The sequence below is a fragment of the Typha angustifolia genome, chromosome 14, assembly GCF_048772165.1.
Source record: "Typha angustifolia cultivar Huaian chromosome 14, ASM4877216v1, whole genome shotgun sequence".
Classification (NCBI taxonomy): domain Eukaryota; kingdom Viridiplantae; phylum Streptophyta; class Magnoliopsida; order Poales; family Typhaceae; genus Typha; species Typha angustifolia.
This window is the reverse complement of record NC_133252.1, coordinates 13,519,936-13,537,995: the sequence shown is the minus strand read 5'-3', so window position 1 is coordinate 13,537,995 and position 18,060 is coordinate 13,519,936. Positions and strand designations below refer to the sequence as shown.

Genomic DNA, 18,060 nt, shown 5'->3' with positions numbered 1-18,060 from the left:
AGCTTTGCAAATTCCGGTTGCATCGTACCTAACATGGTCCATACTTCTTTGCTGTATCGACATGCATAGAACAGGTGTTCAATGGTCTCCACGAACAACCCCGCATATGCAGCACCTGTTATCCTCTCCTAATCGATGCAGCATTTCCTTAGTTGGCAATCTTCCCCTTAGGAGCTTCCAGCATAACATCTTGACCCGTGGCGCCACCTTTAACTTCGAGAGTCCTCTCTAGCCATGCCACACTTCGCCTTCAGCAAGCCTTCGGAAACGATAAATAAAGACGGCCTTTGGAAACCACCAGTAGGTGTGGCCACCAGATCCATGTATCATTAGCCATCCTGACACCATGTCATCAATTGAAAGGTGGAGCCTCCTCGCATATTGAAAACCAAATTTGTCACATCCTATAGAAGACTGCCAAGTATCCAGCGATGTGAGGTCCTGCAGCCGTGGATGCAAGGCATCGGCTCCTCTCCGATTTACGTCTTTTATCTGGCAATGACGTGGAATGTCCAAAATGAGTTATTGTTGCTGACGATCCGGACCTGGGGACCACGCAGTAGTGGTGGACGATGACGCGGACCGGATGTGGAACCCCCATAAAGCTTGGTTCATAACGCTGCCTCAAATCCGTATTCGTCCTCTTATAACCACCCGATCCTTTCAATCGTTCTTTCATACGCTCTTCCTAATCTCTATCCTCTCCTCTCCTCAACTTTCTCTTCAGTTTTCTTTAAAGAAAAGAAAAGAGAAAATTATCCTCCGTCTTACTGCTTCGATCGGGCGCCAAGGAATCGCTGCCTCTTTCTGGTTTTCGATCTCGAAATCATCAAAGCTCCCCACGATCGAAGGTTTTGCAGATCGGATTCAAGGATACTTTTGCGCAGAAATTGATGGCTTCACCGAGAAAGGAGGGTTTTGCGGAGGACGAGAGGCCCGGGGACTCGGATCGACCTCTCAGATCCGATGCGGGAGAGGAATCGACGGAGGTCAAGGAATCGAGATCATCTAGGCCTTCGGATGCCGCCGGGAGTAGCGGAGGCGGCGGGAGTGACTTCGCCGAGAGGCTACGGGATGCTCTCCGAGGTGAATCGGATGGCGATCTGTTGCTTGAGCACACGGATGGGGAGAACGGACTGATGCAGTGGCTCCGAGCACTAGATCTGCAGGTTCTCGGCGCCTGCCGTGCCGGCGAGAGGCTGCAGCCTCTGCTCAAGCTTAATGTTTCTAACGGCGCTGCGGAAGACCGACTCATAACGCAGCTAAGCCAGGTGCGTGTTCCAATTTCTCATTCGAAAAGGTTTCGTAAGAAAACTCGATTTAGTTCCTTACTTCATAATTCATATTCATCTTCTGTATTGTTTGATGATATTTAGTCCATCATTATCCTTCCCGATAGAAAATACAAGTTTAAATGCAAAACTCGATTCGAAAGGGTTTCATGTATTTTCTAGATTTTAAGTTTTGTTATATTGTATTTGAGTCGTGAAGGGTTTAGTGGCTTTAATTAGTTAAAATACAAGTTCCGAATTAAATGGGTAATTATATCAATAATATGAAAATAGAGTATCGCTAATTGAATTGGATGAGGCATACGGTGGTAGTTTATATGGTTATGAGGTAATACATATTTTAGAAAGTCCACCTATAGTTAATTTATTCCCAAAATTTTCATTTAAGACTTGACTGAAAAATATTTTCCTTAATTGACGCCCTTTACTTTTTGTCTTTCAAATGCTTACCCCTGATTGTGTTTTATCTATGGCCAGCACTTTGAAGTAGCAGAAATTGGGATGTTAACAAGGTGCTTGTGTATTCCTCTTGTTTCTATGCGAGTTGGGAAGGTCAACAAGAAGGGGAACCTTTTATGCCCAACTTCTATTAGGTAGTTCACTTAATTTTGCCACAATCTGCATATTCTCGTTTATATGTGGTTTCTTGGTATGACATCAATGTATACCAGAGAAGTTATCTCGTCAATATATTCTGTAGTGATTTGAATTATATATTACTTCCATTTTTTTTCATTCTGTTTGTTCATGGAAAACCTTTTTTCTTTCACTGTAAAACACATTAGCTCACCTCTCCTTATTCATTTAGCTTATAATTAGTTGTATCCTATTGTAGCATAAATGAACAGATGAAAGGCATTGTTTGAGGGGGAATTCTAATTAATCTAGGATTGATGAACAGAAGAGTGTTTGTCGTGACGATTTGTTTGTATTGGTCACTGTTTCTCTAATGGATATGAGATGGCAAGTGTTGTTAGCTTTTTTGCATTACTGTTGTTTCTTGCAGAAATTCTCTTTTATTACTTTTCAGGTTAGTCCTCTTCAATTCTTCTACATTTGATATCATTGCTTTCTCTTTTTAATGACTATGAAAACCTTTCTTATGGAATGAACTCTAGGCACATTACTATGCAGGTTATCTCATTACTTTCCGGTGACTTTTCTGGCAAGAAAAGTGATTAGTTTATCACTTCTAGCTTAGTTTTGCAAGTATATAGTTTAATAATCTGCATAAAAGTCTGTAACTCATATGTTGTGAAGAATAAGTGTGCACATAGTTTTACTGGTCTATAGAGTAGTGTCAACATTGGTATCAGATAGATAAAGAAGGAGCATTATGTGATTGTATCATTTGTTCAGTTTTTTCTTTCTCCTTTGTTACAGAACCCTCCTTTTATATATCCTTTTTTTGTTCACAGTTTCACACTAATTGGATATTTATTGGAGGTGACAAAACAATATTTGTACTCAACATTGAAAAGAATATATGCATATCAACATCCATTTTCCATAAGGGACTTGATTAGAACAGTGGATTAATTTAGCGTTTGGGAAATTTTGGGATCTGTTGTTGTACTTGAATTTTGTTAAATAAAATGTTAAATGCTGATTATTTGGACTCTGAAGTTAGATTTTCTTTAGAGTTCTGACATTCTGCTTTGGAGATGATTTTCTCAAACAAATGTTTAACTAGCAAATTCAATGTAGTTGATATGGAAGATGGGGGCGGACAACGTATAATCAGTTTATTTCTTCAGTCTTTATGGTTAGAAAGGTGGAATAACTGTTTTTTTTACTGTGAAGCCATGCTGAGATAGATATGTAAACATGGAGGACTTCGAACAATGTTAAAGTTCTGGTCAAGTTGATGAAGGGCCACTTGTCTCATGGATAGTTTGAATAGTAGTATTTAAAAAGTGAAGAAACTAGTTAGGCACAAATCCGTTGGTGCAAGTTTTCTTGCCAACAGGGCATAGCGTTAACCAACTTAATATGTAATCTGTTATCTTCAAGTAAGGGCTTGGTCAGATAGGAGTTGCATATAAAGCTTTTTAGCAAACCGAGTAGCCAATGAGTTTTTAGCACAATATGACTTTTCTTTTTTACCTTTTGCAAATTGCCACCAAGGCCAAGTTGTGCTTCATACATCTGCCTTAGTTTATATCTATCATTTATATCTATCCCTTGAAACAGGACAGCATTGAGTGAAGTCCCAGTAGCATTGTTGGCACACTGCTAAGATAAATAATTGGATCCACTGTTACTACTGATAAATTGTTCAATGAGTGTCAACTTAATTCTAAATGCTTGTTTTTTTCACAGAAGACATATCCTGTTAGATCCATCCCCAGCTAGCTTATCTAAGAAGATATACTTCATGTTCTGCTTTTTTTAGACCAAATTTCGTGTAATCTAAATTCTTACCTAGAACTACTCTTGCAGTACAATATCAATAAGTCTATGTCATAGGAGAAGTGGTAATGAAACTGTTTCCCTTGTTGACATACATATTCATAATTAATCAAGTTATGGGGTTCGTCCTACTTTATTTTGTGCATCATTTTCTTGGCAGCTGGTTGGTTAATTCTCTCTTGTTGTCCTACCAAATAAATCGCCTTGCATGCTATTTAGATATACCTTATTTTGATCACTGTAAGATGTACTTTTACTTTTGTAGTTTCCCATAGATGTCAATATAGATTGCTTATCTAGAAGATCAAAAATTTTCTTTCTTGGATAAGCTGTTACAAAATATCCAGATCTATAATTGACTATTTTCAGTTATCTAGAATTGGGGCTATTACAAAGTTGAGGTATTGATGCATTTGGAAATTTTGATGTTGTTGTGGCCTCTCTTATAATCATCCCATCATTTATGTTCGTGCGGTACTTTTTTACTTAGTAGGATTTGTTGGCTTTTATTACCTCTATCATACTGCTTAGGAGGAGTTACACAGTAAACTTTACTAACCGGATTTAAGTTCATATAAAATTTTCTGGCTCAAAACTTGTACCCTTCATATGCTGCTGTTAAAATGATTGCAGGATTCTTTCATCTTTTTAGTGATGGCACTGTTCATCCCTCCAAATAAATATGTCTTTTCATTTGTAGGTAAAGTGGGCGTGTGTGATATCTGTTAAGATCTCTGATATATGAGGAAATAAAAGAAGGTAGTTTCTTTCATGGCCTTGTGGTATTCTGCTACGTATCATGATGTCCGTCGATATCTTGTTCCGGTATTAGATAGGTTTAGACCATTAATACTGATACTATTAGAAGTCTTAAATGCACAGTTTTTGGATGATCTGTTGAAACCTTACGTTATATTGTTTCATGCCTATATTTACCTTTTTCATATGTTTACAATAGTATGATGTGGTACTTATATTATTGTATTATGTCATGGTTTGCAAACTCATAGTTCTAGATCCGTGCTAGTTTAATTCCAGCTCATCTTTATTACCTAAGCACCATGCCTCCTTAAGGATACAATTGGTGCAGAATGCTGCTTTGGTGTTAGTTACTTACAATTGAACACTAGTGGTGGTTGAATAACTGTAGCCTCAGAGGCTAAGACAACCTGATAATTGACAGATTTCGCTTTTTCGCTGCATGGCCTTTTTTCATTAAGTTTGATGGTAAGTAAAAAATGGTTGATCTTTATATTTTCTCAAATTGATAATTGTCATGCTGAGGAATTCGATATATTCTGTAATTCTCACAACTGATATCTGCCTAATAGTCGGCAGATCGATTGTATTGATAATACTTATCAGATGCTGTAACTTTTTACTAGACTTGTAATCATCAACATAGATACCTAAAACAATACACACATTGACAAAGTAAAAGACGATAGTTGTTGAGGGAGCATGGATAGTGTTACTTTCTAATCTTCGGAAGGTCTATGGTTTTCTGATGTTATATGCCATATCAAGGGATAGTTTCATCTATTAACCTTCCAAGTTCCAACAAAGGCAATGCATGCAAATCCTTAGTCAAATTATTAGTCAGCTCGTAATTTTGGAACAGATGTTTGCTCAACTGATACAGAAGAACTTTTTTTAGTCTGTTGTGTGTGGTGCTTTTCTTTCAGTGAAGAGTTACTATCTTATGTTCAGTTTATCTACTTTTGAGTTTATCTGCCTTCATTATTCTTACAAAACAGTCATATTGTAATTATGATGTATTGTTTGAATGGCTACTGATTGCATCATGCTTTTGCATTGATGATGCTTTCAAAATTCTTATTTACCTCCTCTTGTTGATCAGGGGGTGCTTAAATCTCACTCTTTTGCCTTCGTCCAATATGCGGATTTCGTTTATCAGTGATGATGGTCATACTGAGCGACTGGCTTTAGTAAGCAATGGTTTAGAGTACTCTGAGGTGATTATTGAGGAAATTCCAGCTGATAGTTCAGGTCGTTCATTCCAACTCAAGCTTTCTGGATCCCAAGTTTTCTACTATTGGTGTTCAGAGAAGTCAAAGCACTATGGCATGGAGTTGCTTGCAGAGGTTTTTACTTTTAATTTTTAAATAAATTTACCATTTTGATCTCATCACGAATGCCTGGACAATTTTGCCTTTGTGATTAACAATTTTACTTGAGTATTGTTCTCATGTCTACTTTCTTGTTTACTTGTGTCTTTCAACTGTATATTCTTGATTTCATGATGATAAAGATTTCTGTACCGAACAAATTATTTCCAGGTGAAATTAGCCTTTTGAGAGGGATCAAAGTAGCAAGGAATTGGGTGGGGACTAAGTGTTGGCCAAAGTTGGGTGAAATTGGTTGAAGTTGCCATTAGTCTGGTTAGAGCAGAAAGGGCAATGTAGTGACATGAAAGTTTATTTCTTTTCTTAGTTTCTTGATCTTTTGCACTTCTGCTTTGTCATTTTTCACTTAATTCTGATATTAGAAATATGAACCTGCTCTATTCTCTTAGAGTTTAGAGGTCTATGAGTATAGCAATATGATGCACCAGTTTTTTTGTGAATATTTGATCTAATTTGTTAGTACCTTCTTAGTATTATTCTTGATCTAATTAGTAGATGTGATTACTGTTAGACTATGATTTTTATGAGTGTAGATCTACAAGAATAACATAAAAGCCAACTGTAGAATTTCTACTAAGTCATAATTGTAAGGTTTCTTTTTATCTGGATCTTTGCTGTAATGACCATTCAGAAAATTGACTACTGTGACAACCTTTAGATGATATAATATTAATTGGACACACTATCTCTTTGTACTCTTACTATGGCGGATAGTATTCGGCATGGTGATGTTGCTTATTTAATACTGTAACCTTCTACAGTTAACTGAAAGACGAGCTAATTTTTAGAGCCCTTGTTTTAATGCTAGTGCTTGTGTTGTTTCCTGCTCTCTGTATGTTATTATCTTTAAGAAACCTTACATGTTTCTTATTCTTATGTGTGGGCAGATGAAGGATCTACTTAAAAGGAGGCCAACTATATCCCATCTGACTGGAATTTCAGAGTCACGCCTTAATTCTTTTGGTACTCATCTCCAGGCTTATCTTCTTGGTTCGTCAAATTTTGTAGAAGTTAAATCTACTGCTTCATCAAATAACTTACTGGCTGCTTCAAACCCACATGGGTCATATTCCCAATCTTCATCTGTTATTTCCAAGTCTTCCCGTTTTCGTATCTCAGCAGCTCATACAGCAAAAGGGAATCCTGTCTACCAAGCCAGTCTCAGTCCAAGATCGAACACTTTTAAGGATGGGACTGCAAGAACTTCATCTTGTATAAGAAGTGGTGCCAGAGAGAAACTGAAGCGCCGTGGGGAATGCCATTTGATCTCATCTACCATCCCTGGTGAACCATTTGCTCCAGAATCCACGTGTAAATCTCCTGTTCTCTCCAGCAAACAGTGTGAAGGTGAAAGTTTAGCAGATAATGAAAATTGTGGTTCAGTTCCTTTAGGCTTGCCCAGTGTATCGAGTTTGCCGTCTTTAGCTTTGTCTTTCAAACCTCTTGCAGCTTACTGCCCCGCATCTGAGGTTAATGTGCAGAGCACAATGTTTAGACCTTATTACTGCTGGTGTCCACCTTGCCCATCTTCACTGCAATATACCATCACCCCCTCTCCACTGCGATCCACATCTATGGAATCTTTACCCTTACCTCCTTTGACTTCGCTGTTGTCAGCTGCTGGATCCCCTGTTTCTGTGGTGCCTTCTAAATTGGGCATTGAAGCTGCTGAGCTTCCACCTCTTAATCTTCCAGCACTTATGCATGATCCACTAGTTCACCTTTCGCTCCCTGTCTCTTCACTTGTTTCCTTGCCTGCATCACAATTTCCGACTTTCACGCCATTCATGTCTGATCCCATTGTGCACATCCCAGTTATTGATGTTTGCTCCTCCGGTCAGGCTTACTTAGTCAGTGCTGGACCTGCCATATCTTCAAGCATGGCTCCTCTACTTCCGGGTCTAGTAAAGCCTCTCATTTCAGAGACTGAATCATTAGTCGAGAGAAGTGCCAGGGAAACTCTTAGGAGGCTCTTAGCTTCGACACCAATACCAAACAGTCTGCAGTTGATGACTGTGGTGCCTGCTGTTTTAAACAATGGCCATGAAAACCCTTCTTGTAGCGATGTGAGTTTTTTCAGTAATATTATTTTACTTCATTTTCTTTTATATAATTATGATTGGTGGGGTAGTTGAGCTATTTGGCTGTTGCTGATTTGTCTATATTCTGGGTATTTGGTAGGTGAATAAGCAAGATTTTGTTTGCGGCAGCAGCCTGCTATATGGTGGAAGTTTTGATGTAGATGCTATTGCAAATAGGTTATCGATCATGGGCTTGTACCCCTTGAAGCGAGAGGATGCTGACAGAGACGACAAGACTGAGACAAACATCCAGAAGAAAGTTGAGGACAACAGTCGTGAGCATGATCTGCCCCATCTCCCGAGAAGTATGTAATTATCAGGATAATTAAAATGGAGTTGATGATAACCTGTCATCCAGCTGATTGCAGATAAATATCTCGTCATCCTGCTGCTCACAGAAGATTGTAAAATCTTTTTTGCGCCACCGCCACAGCCTAGTGTTTCGTGTAAGTAGGCAAATGGGCAGCCAAGAGTAGGGAAAGTAATTGCATGTCCTGTATTTCATTGTTCTGTTTCCATTTTGTGGCCAGCCAGCCAAAAGTTGTGTTTGGTGGGAATTTGTAATTAATCCCTTTAACCCATCTGGACATTTCATGTTGTTATTAATTTTGATTCGTCTGGCCAACGTAAGAATTGTATCTCTTATTTCCTCTGTCGTTTCCTTAATCGATCACACATGTGAGGAATACTCGGTTGGAGACCTATGTCTAGCCTGATGAGGTCCAGGGGCTCAAGCCACCAAATTACAGAGTGCTAATGATCCTTCGATCTTTCTTTATCCACCGTTGCTCACAAATCAGTCTCGTCAGTCAACTACCATAACCGTCATCATCTCGAGATCTCGGGATTCCTCTTCTTGCTGCTACCCTCCCTCTATGTATTCTAAATATAAATATAAATATAAATATGGTGCGGTTCGATCTGAGAGATCAGTCTCTTTTCTTGGCTTCCAGAAAGAAAGGAAGGCATTAGTTGATTTCCACCGTTCTTGAGCTGGGGGCATTTCCTACTCTTTCTTCCTTCGTTCGAGCTTGGGAAATGGAGAATCGAGACTCGAAATGCGCGGAGATATCTACACTTGACGCGCCCATGGATTTCGTGATAGGGTACGTGGCCGACCTCGCTGACCGCGCCGCCATATCCTAGTCTGCCGCGCGTGGCACAAGATCGACGGCTGCTCGCGGCAGCACGTGACGATCGCGTTCTGCTACTCCGCCGCCCCGCACCAACTCGCCACCCGCTTCCCCAACCTCCGCTCCCTCAAGCTAGAAGGGAAGCCCAGAGACGCAAAGCTTCGCTTTATTCCGGACGATTGGTGCCGGGGCATATGCGGCTCCCTGGATAGCCAAGATTGGGACTAGCTTGTCGTGCCTCAAGGCGCTCCACTTGCGGGGGATGATCGGCTCACGGATAGCGACATCAACGTGCTCGTCGAAGCGCAGGGTAGAATTCTAGAGTCGCTCAAGCTCGAAATCTGCTCCGGCTTCTCCACCGGAGCGCTCCACATGGTGGCCCTCTTTCTCAGGTGATCCTTTTCTTTTCTTCCATGTTATCTTGGACATAAATATTATTCCGTTAGCTAGCTAGTCATATCTTCTCATGGTCTTCATTGAGTTGGTGGATAGTTTTTATTTCCTACCGATCAATTGATTCGTTTAGGATGGATTTTCCCTATTAATTTGATTGCAGAAACTAGCTATATTTAGATGGTTGGATGCCAGCAATAATATTCTATAGTGATGATGTTCTTGATTAATATAATTTGCTTGAGATTGAGCATCTTGACTTGGCTGCAGAAAAATACTAGGGATGAAATGGTTCTAGTTAGACAGGGTTTGTTGTCAAGATTGGAATTTAAGAGGATATATAGACTATATATGTCCATGCACGTAAAAAGTTGGAACATTTTTGGTTCATGTAGAGGAGCTTTAATTAATAAATTCGAGGAAATTTGCAAATGGAACTGGTTTGCATCTGTAAGTTGCTCTTTTGGATCTCGTCACAATACGATGCTATGATTAATCAGGAGATTAGATACTCCTGTTTTATACTGCCAACCAAAATTAGGGTCCTATGTCAAACAGATTCCAGAATCTAAGGAAAGGTCAGGGCGGGTGAAATGTGACTAAACTTCATTTTAGAAGATGTAGACGTGCTAAATATATTTTAGAAGATGTAGACTTGCTAAATATATTTTGGAAGATATGACTGATTAATTAAGGAATACCGTAATGGGAGGCCTGAAATGATCAGTTGGTGTCATGGACTAGGAAATATTCTGCCATATAAACTGTGGGAGGGAGAAACGTATAAACTGTGGGAGGGAGAAATATCGAAGGATGTAAGAATTGATACTCAAATATATGGGATAAGTTTCTATTACAGACTTACAGTTTATATAATTATTAACAACGTTCAATCGAGCTGGTAATGGATGACAAATCAACAGGGTACTAAATTTGACATCTATACTAATGGTTTGCGTTGTAGTAGCTGGCAAGCCTTTTCATGTAGGATAACTCTGCTAAATGTTTTCCTTGCTTTACACAGTTTAGTTGCTGGAGTTATATGTTGTTTTGTATGTATTTGAATTGCAATTAATTATTATGGTTATCAGTGCATAATTTCTTAGGAACACTATTGTACATTCCAAGCCTGCAATTAATTTCCAATGCGACAACTAACGCTTAATTCTAAATTGTATTAACAGCTCCCTTAGAATTTTAGTTTTGACCAGAAGTACAATTGCTGATCTGATGTGGTTCCATGGTCTTGCTCTAAACAATTCTGTGCTGGAGGCTTTGCATTTCACTGGGACAGCTCAAATTCCTGGAAAGTGACTTGAAACTACTTGCTCAAAATTGGAAGTCGTTGAGTTCCTTGAAGGTAGATTGCTATTCTGCTTCTGGTCTAGTTAGGCTTAGCATTAAAAAATATTTCTGTTGGGAGGCTACATTATGATAAGCAAGATGTTGGAATATATGAAAAAATCGTGTTTCCTTTGACACTGCAGCTTGGGCCTCTTCTTTAGTGGGAATTATGGGATGCTCACAGTATCTCCATGTTGTACTGCACTAAAAGAGTTGTACATGCATACGAGATTTCACAACGCAAGGGACCAACCTAGGATGATAGCAGAATGCCATAATCTAGAAATACTCAGGGTAATTATCTTGAATAGTTTAAACCTTCTTTGATTGCTGATTTGTTATTTTCTTAATACTTCTTATATGTTTGCTCAACAGGTAAGTTCTGCAATTGGAAGTTCAGGAGTAGCTGTTGCTCATACATGCAAGAAACTACGGAGACTCAGAATTACAAAATGAAGTTTAAACCAAGTGCACGGCCTGATATGAACCGAACTGGGGACAGTAGCTTTGAACTGTCGCAAACTTGAATATCTACCGGTTTGTGTCCCTGATATCACGAATCATGTTCTGATTGATCTAGGGACTCACTGCAAAAAACCTTAAATGATTGCATGGCGTCCATCCAATCGAAAGATAATATCCCCTTGACAATGGCGTCTGTGCTCCGGTAGGAGGTTGCACTAATCTCCGGAGGTTATTACTTTGCTCGGGACCTGGACGCCATACGGATGACGGTCTTTGTGCCATAGGAAAATGCGACAAGAAAATCCAACAGTAGGTGCTGAGTCATGTTGGGGAGCCAGATGCTGGATTAGAGCGTTTTCCAGTACAACGTCCCCCGAGCTTGCAGAAGCTCGAAACGCGGGACTGTTACTTTAGTGAAGCTGTTATAGCTTGCATGGAACATCTGCTGCCTTCTTTAAAATATTTGTGGGTGGAGGGAGACGGGGTTTTCCTAACCCCTGAGATGATTAAGAGCCTTAAGTCCATGGCAAGGTCCTTCTGGAACATAGAGGTCATTCTTTCAAGAGAGCTCGTTTATGTTCCTCAACAAGACAAATTCATTCTTTCAAGAGTACTTGGGTACCATTCCGTTGCTGGAGAGAGGTCAGATCGTCCAACATCCGTGATACATTAAATCTACAGAAGGTCGATTCTAACATTTTCTCGCCAGATTAATTCCTCATGTAATTTCTAACTTTGTCTGCTGATAGACATGTCCATGTGTGTTTTCTGTATTAACCTTTACCAAATTGCGTCAACAAAACTGTCTACCTCTCTTTTGTGAACTGTAGTTGCAACTGAATATTGGTTCATTGGAAAGCAATGTCTGGAAAATTACTGCCTTGCCTTGCGAATAGTCCCTTACTATTTCCTCTATTACTGGTGTTTATTCAATGGGAACGTGTCTTTGAAATGTGAAACTTGCGTAGGTGGGAAAGTCCAGGACTCGGTCATAGTCATACATATAATAAGATTTAATCACAAGTTTCTTTGTGCCATTAGTCACAAAGACTTGAGCCCAACAGGGGGGGTTCCATGAACACACATGGCTAAAGATTTAATCAGTGAGTGTGTGTGTGTGTGTGTCTGGCCTAAAATTGTGGCCTTGTTCCCATTAGTCTTGTATTCAGAACAACCAATAACTGTACAAAAGAGAGTAGAGTCGATGTTTTAGAGTATATGTATGTATGTGATCCACCAAACAGCGCATTATAAAAGATTCATGACAAGAATAAAGTGGAATCAGGTTCTCTCTATTTGTACAAGTTGCAGAAAAGGATGCAGCATCTTTCGAAAAGGAAGTCGATAGTACCATCATTTATTACAGAAAGGTCAGCAGAGGTGGCTTCTTTGCTCATGTTGCACTGACCCATTGTTTCTATTCCCCAGCAGATGGAGCACAAATTATTTGCACCACAACTCGCTGATAGTTGCAGCCGCGGTGGCAATGCCTGTCCTAGTTTTCATATATTCCCTGCAGAGACTGCCATTAGTTATAGCTTTCACAATAGAAAAATTAGAAAAACAAAAGGATATAGTTCTTGGACTCTTTTAGGGCAGCGCAAAATCCACCAGATATATTTGTATGTGGCTTAGCTTCCAACTATAAAGTTGTATCACAAGCTTCACATACACAAGACCAGGCTGTGAGTAGTAGGAAATCCACCATGAGATCATTAATGCTTCGGATTTTATTCTACTACTAGAATATGTCTTCTATTTTGAGCCAGTGAATTTACTGAAAGGCAAGCGAGATCATTTTAATTGACACGCACTGGCGATGTCTTACATGCATTAAGACCATCTGCCTTTCTTCTGTAATGTTAACATTTTTTTTCGCTGCAGATTGTCGACATATAGAAAAAAGATCAAAAGATTACCTTCTAAAGTCCTATCCACCATTTGCTGAGTGGATCTGTATGCTTGGTGTTGATGAGATCAGAGAACCATAAACAAGTTGGTGTATCTAAAAAGTGTCTATCTACTTCACTATGCATCATACAATCTATAAATCGCTGTAAACCTTTCTTCACAGAAAGAAGAAACGGAGGACACATATGCAAGTTGCTTTCTGACTCATCTCCGATTATTGTTTGGAAGCTCAAAATGCTAGAAATTTAATTTAATGTACTTTGAAGACAAAAGGCTAGTTAACTTGACATAAATCTTCAAACAATAATCAGAACTAGTGGCTATACTAAAGAGAATGCCGCTTGACTCCATCAGACAGAGAAATACATGGTTGGATTCTGAAACAGTTTCAACTTTGCCTGAATGAAAGACGTGAGGAAGCACAGTGCTAGTGCAGTGGATTGTATCATGAATTTGCCAGTTCCAACACCTTGGGCAAGCTGGGTTGAATTAGTTTTGGTTGTGATCATGTTCAGAGAGTGGATTGGATAGATTCTCTAAATGATTGACAGATTGGAAGCAGATAAAGTAAGTAGAATCGTAGAAACATAATAAATTAGTCAAAACTCAATACCTCTAGCTCCTGACAAGGATGATTTCATTGATCTGCCGATTTCTTAACAAGTTCAGCAAAAAAGAAGAAAACTTCCACGCCGAGATGATGCTACAGTCATCGAGTAATGACCATAGGGGATCTTATAACTATGAAGTAAAAGCTCATATAAACCCAGATCAAATATCGGCAAAAGGAGGCTGAATGACATGACTCAGTTCCTCAACTTGAACATCAAGAACAACAGAATGAAATAAACACACACACACACACACACTCACTTCTCTCACTCCTGCTACATAGAAGAGAATATGCCATATTATGTACTTCCTCTAAGACGAATCTCTTACACTTAAGAACTTGGACAGGGGAAGAGACTATCAACAGAAGGTATGAGTCTGGCACAAGTAGGCAGCATTCCAAGTCTGAAAGTTTCCTCAGGCATCAAGTTTTATTTTGCTGCACTTTATCGAGTCCTGTACCACCAAATTAGAATTATATACAGTGAAGAAGAGAGAGCTTAAACTCGAATATAGAACTCCTAGCATCGCCTGATGCTCTGGATAGGCCCCTAAATTTTTCATAGCATGACACTGATCCAAAACACTAATATTTTCTGCTTCAAGGTTAAAAGATCTGAATTTTATGATAACCGCAATCCATCTCTCCTACAAGTATCTGCAGATCAGCTATCTAAGCAATAACACCTCAAGCCCTTTCCTATCCACAAAGTTTACTGTGGCATTACTCATGGAATCACAGAGAGGGCCACTGTGTGAGCTTTCCATCGGGAATTTCGTCATGCCATACGGATTTATTCCCAAAGGTGCTTGTATTAACTGATTACCATTTTCCGATGGCTTAAACAAGGTGGCAGCTTCATTGAATTGATTTGAATCAACTCTAATGGGGCATTGATCGGACAATGCAGGGAAAGCAGCTGAAGTTGACGGCATAGTACGCGCAGACGGTGATGGAGGCCCGTCATCCAGTAAATTGACGGTTGTGATGTCATGTATGCTGGATCTTCTCTTATCGTTTGCACCGGAATTATGCCTGATGAAGAACTTCTGAGCATGGCTAGCCACTTGGGTAGGAGTCCTGGTCTTGACGAAATTCCGGGCTATGTTTCTCCAATCCCCTTTACCAAATTTCTCCAGACCTAGCAGAAACCTCCTGAAACCAAGTAAACAAAATTCGTCGTCAGTAGGAGATAAAAATGACAAGCACAGTCGCAAGATAAGCTACTGTTTTAAGTTTATATGCAACCCAAAAGTAAATAAAAGTATCAACGCCAATAGAAACTGACTCGTGCTCCTCTTTACTCCAAGGGACTCCTTTCTTCCTCTCTTGATCAGATGCTCTGCCTCCTCCTGGTCTCTTCCCATAGACACAGTACGACGACTGCTTTAGCCCTTCAAAACTATGGCTGCCCTGGATGTCGAATGTAAAATCGAAATTTTCATATTGCGAGTAGGAGATGAACCCTGCATCTATGTTATTGATATCATTCTCCAAATCTTGGTAATGGGTAATAACATCGCCCACCGTCTTCCCTGGTATCAACGCAGCCACCTTCTCCCACTTGTCAGGGGCATCTCCATCGAAGCGGGCGAGCGCATCCTCGAAGACCTTGTTCTCCTCTTGGGTCCAATCCGCGATCCTTTTCTGGGAAAGAAACCAGCTTGAGTTGGAGAAACATGGCGACTTGGGGGGGAGTACTTCCGTCCACGCTTCCATCATCATTTCAAGGCCTCCCAAAGCTTCCTCTCAGGAATCTGAATGATACCCGCCACTTCTAAAGCTATAGAGACCTCAAGAGTTCAAAACAAGGAGAGACCTTGGAAACTAAGTTATGCCCAATGGAAAAATACCTTTCAGAACGATTAAGGAGACTCAAAATTAGATGAAAAGAAGGAGAATTACACTAACGAGGAGGGTAAAAGATGGATCGCAAGACAGTTCATTCTAGGAAGAGTAAAAGAAAGGAAGAAAGATTGCAGATTAGGATTCGATCTCATAAGCCCCGTTAAAACCTCGACCACTAATTAAAAGAAAAAAAAAAGAGATTGATGAAAGATCAAGGGAGCAGAAACCAAGTCGATAAGAAGCAAAGATGAGATTTTTTTTTTCCCCCTTTTTTCTTTATCTTTTTTCTTACCCTTCTTGTTGTGCGAGTTTGAATGAGAACGGAAAGAGGAGGAGGGATAGCAGAAGGAATCCAAACTATAAAATGTCCATCGTTCCCTTCAGTTTTATACCTCTTCCACCATTTGAGACCTAAAGGCAGCACAATTGGTGTGGTCGGCACAACCGAACACAAATTTACCGACTATTTTAAAGCTAAAACTATACTATATTGTTGTGATAATAAAATACCCATCTTTATATATAGTCTTCAGAAAACCCTAATACCTACTAAGAACTCAAGTTGGATTGGTCCTTGCTCCTCATTAATTACCTCCTAATCCTTTCACTCTTGTCCAACTAAATCTTATCGGAACAAGAAAAAGAATTAAGAAGAATAAGAATAATTTTGTTCTAGCTATAGCCCATTACCATTAGCAAGCAATGAAATTTACTTCCAGCAACAGCATCGATCTCTCCTTTTGGTTTGTCATTTAATTTGCTTTCGGTTGGAATAGGATCGCTCATTGCCATCTCTTCCCCCATGTTGCTTGCTGGTCCCAACTCTTGATGTGACCAACTGCCACCCACCCCATCTCTCTCTCTCTCTCTTCTCATTCCATTCCAATGGTCGGTCTGCTATTTCGTTTTTTACTTGCCAGGCCACGTGTCGACTGGCAATAGGCTGCTTGGGCTTTAGTAGTTAACTACGAGTAATTCTATTAGTAGTTTCCTCGTATTTAGTTTGTTATCGTAAAGAGTAGATATCTTACTCACCTCTGTTCTGCACAACGAACAAACTAACCTCACCAAATCACCTAGTTAGCAATACTATTTACAATATATAGGGTAGGCTAATGAGATTCCGACAGCTCGAAACGAGACAGGGTGATTGGCTCCTCACGTTCAGCAACGGCTTTCGAGTGGGAGATCCTCTTCTGTTTCACTATATATTTTACTCTTGTCTATGGAATCCTATGTGGTGTAGGATACTATACATATGGTAGATCTACTAACTACTACTATGTACATATATATATATATATATATATATGTATATATACACACACACACACAAACACACACACACACATAGTGCAAGTGGTAGTACATTACTCTTTTAGATAGCGATAACTTATAATCTACATGCATATAACTCCAAAGCCATCAGTATTCGTAGCCGACTAAAACAAATGTCAGCCCTCCATTAGGCCGGGAGAAAGTACACCACAAAAATAACAGAATTTATACGTTATGTTAAGGGGAAAAGGAGAAGATTCCCTTACTTGGTTGCATAGATTGGAATAGTTAAAGATCCCACTAGTAGATGCAGAGTGGAGTGGGTGGATCTTTCTGTTCAAGAGATTCCATGTTGTGATACTTATTGGGAGAAGGCCCGGGGAGGGGGGGGAGACCACCACCACTCAGTATATTCAACGTACGTTTTATTGGCCAATTGAGGGGGTCCACCTAAGTTGTAAGTGTTAGGCTGGACCCCCCCTCTCACCTCCTCACAAATCATGTGATCGAGGATCGATCTCTTCTCTCTCTACAATGCCAACAATGCCAACAGTGCCAAAGCCTTTGTTGCACGAGAAAAACTATAGCTTAAAGTGGGACCCACAAGGACTTGTTTTGGGCCCAACGGCTGGGCCAACGCAGCCCATATTGGCTAACATTTTCGTAATCATGTAAGGGCTCACTCCACGGCCCATGAAGCAATCGACTGCATATTGTATTGCAAGTAAAATTAATTTTTGGGGTCAACGCTAGTTCGCCTACTGACATCTAGCTCCAGTTGGAGGCTATGATTAGACTTGACGTATGTGGGCCCAAGTTGCATTGGATGTATCCGGCTAGAAATGTTGGTAAGTAGTTGTCTCCACTGATAAAAACGTTGACAACTTAGCTGGCTAAATAAGTTAAGATTTTGGTTGTTATTTATATATCTAAATTTATTATTATTTTTACACAAAAGTAATATAATAATAATGTACTTATCCATCCATCCACTGGAGATATATCTTCTTTTTAGTGTCTGTCTATGTGAGGCTGGTCAAATAACTAATCTAACTCTATAATTATATCTCTTAAACAAACGCATTCTTTTAGTGTTTTAAATATGCCGCTAAAATTAATAGAAGAAAACCGCATGAGAATTAG

At 39.7% G+C, this 18,060-nt stretch overlaps 2 protein-coding genes and 1 long non-coding RNA gene across 6 annotated transcripts; 2 read left to right on the top strand and 1 right to left on the bottom strand.

The window, feature by feature from the left end:
- Positions 1 to 670: 670 nt before the first annotated feature.
- Positions 671 to 8,570, top strand: LOC140776024 (uncharacterized). Of its 4 annotated transcripts, none has more exons than XM_073119566.1 (6): positions 671 to 1,271; positions 1,770 to 1,885; positions 5,566 to 5,809; positions 6,739 to 6,814; positions 6,974 to 7,917; positions 8,033 to 8,570. In XM_073119566.1, exons 1-6 carry the CDS (start codon positions 894 to 896, stop codon positions 8,243 to 8,245), a joined length of 1,971 nt encoding a protein of 656 aa, XP_072975667.1. In that variant the 5' UTR covers positions 671 to 893; the 3' UTR covers positions 8,246 to 8,570. The 4 variants fall into 4 exon arrangements, with proteins under 4 accessions (XP_072975667.1, XP_072975666.1, XP_072975665.1 ...); XM_073119565.1 differs by having other exon boundaries at positions 6,971 to 7,917; XM_073119564.1 differs by having other exon boundaries at positions 6,739 to 7,198; positions 7,301 to 7,917.
- Positions 8,571 to 9,463: 893 nt separating this feature from the next.
- LOC140776025 (uncharacterized) lies at positions 9,464 to 12,309 on the top strand. The gene is made up of 3 exons (XR_012106829.1): positions 9,464 to 10,818; positions 10,946 to 11,096; positions 11,178 to 12,309. It is a non-coding gene; the product is annotated as an uncharacterized lncRNA (long non-coding RNA).
- Positions 12,310 to 12,468: 159 nt separating this feature from the next.
- On the bottom strand, positions 12,469 to 16,313 carry LOC140776276 (transcription factor DIVARICATA-like). Its single transcript, XM_073119928.1, has 2 exons — positions 15,080 to 16,313; positions 12,469 to 14,946 (listed from the first exon to the last, which is right to left on the bottom strand). The coding sequence occupies exons 1-2, from the start codon at positions 15,514 to 15,516 to the stop codon at positions 14,460 to 14,462; spliced, it is 924 nt and encodes a 307-aa protein (XP_072976029.1). The 5' UTR covers positions 15,517 to 16,313; the 3' UTR covers positions 12,469 to 14,459.
- Positions 16,314 to 18,060: the final 1,747 nt, after the last annotated feature.

Excerpts from the sequence above, each read along its gene's own strand:
- LOC140776024 (XM_073119562.1), top strand. The coding sequence starts at position 894 with ATGGCTTCACCGAGAAAGGAGGGTTTTGCGGAGGACGAGAGGCCCGGG. Across the intron at positions 1,886-5,565 it reads TTATGCCCAACTTCTATTAG|GGGGTGCTTAAATCTCACTC; the intron begins GTAGTTCACTTA and ends CTTGTTGATCAG. Across the intron at positions 7,918-8,032 it reads AAAACCCTTCTTGTAGCGAT|GTGAATAAGCAAGATTTTGT; the intron begins GTGAGTTTTTTC and ends GGTATTTGGTAG.
- LOC140776276 (XM_073119928.1), bottom strand. The coding sequence starts at position 15,516 with ATGATGATGGAAGCGTGGACGGAAGTACTCCCCCCCAAGTCGCCATGT. Across the intron at positions 14,947-15,079 it reads TGGAGTAAAGAGGAGCACGA|GAGGTTTCTGCTAGGTCTGG; the intron begins GTCAGTTTCTAT and ends ACTTGGTTTCAG.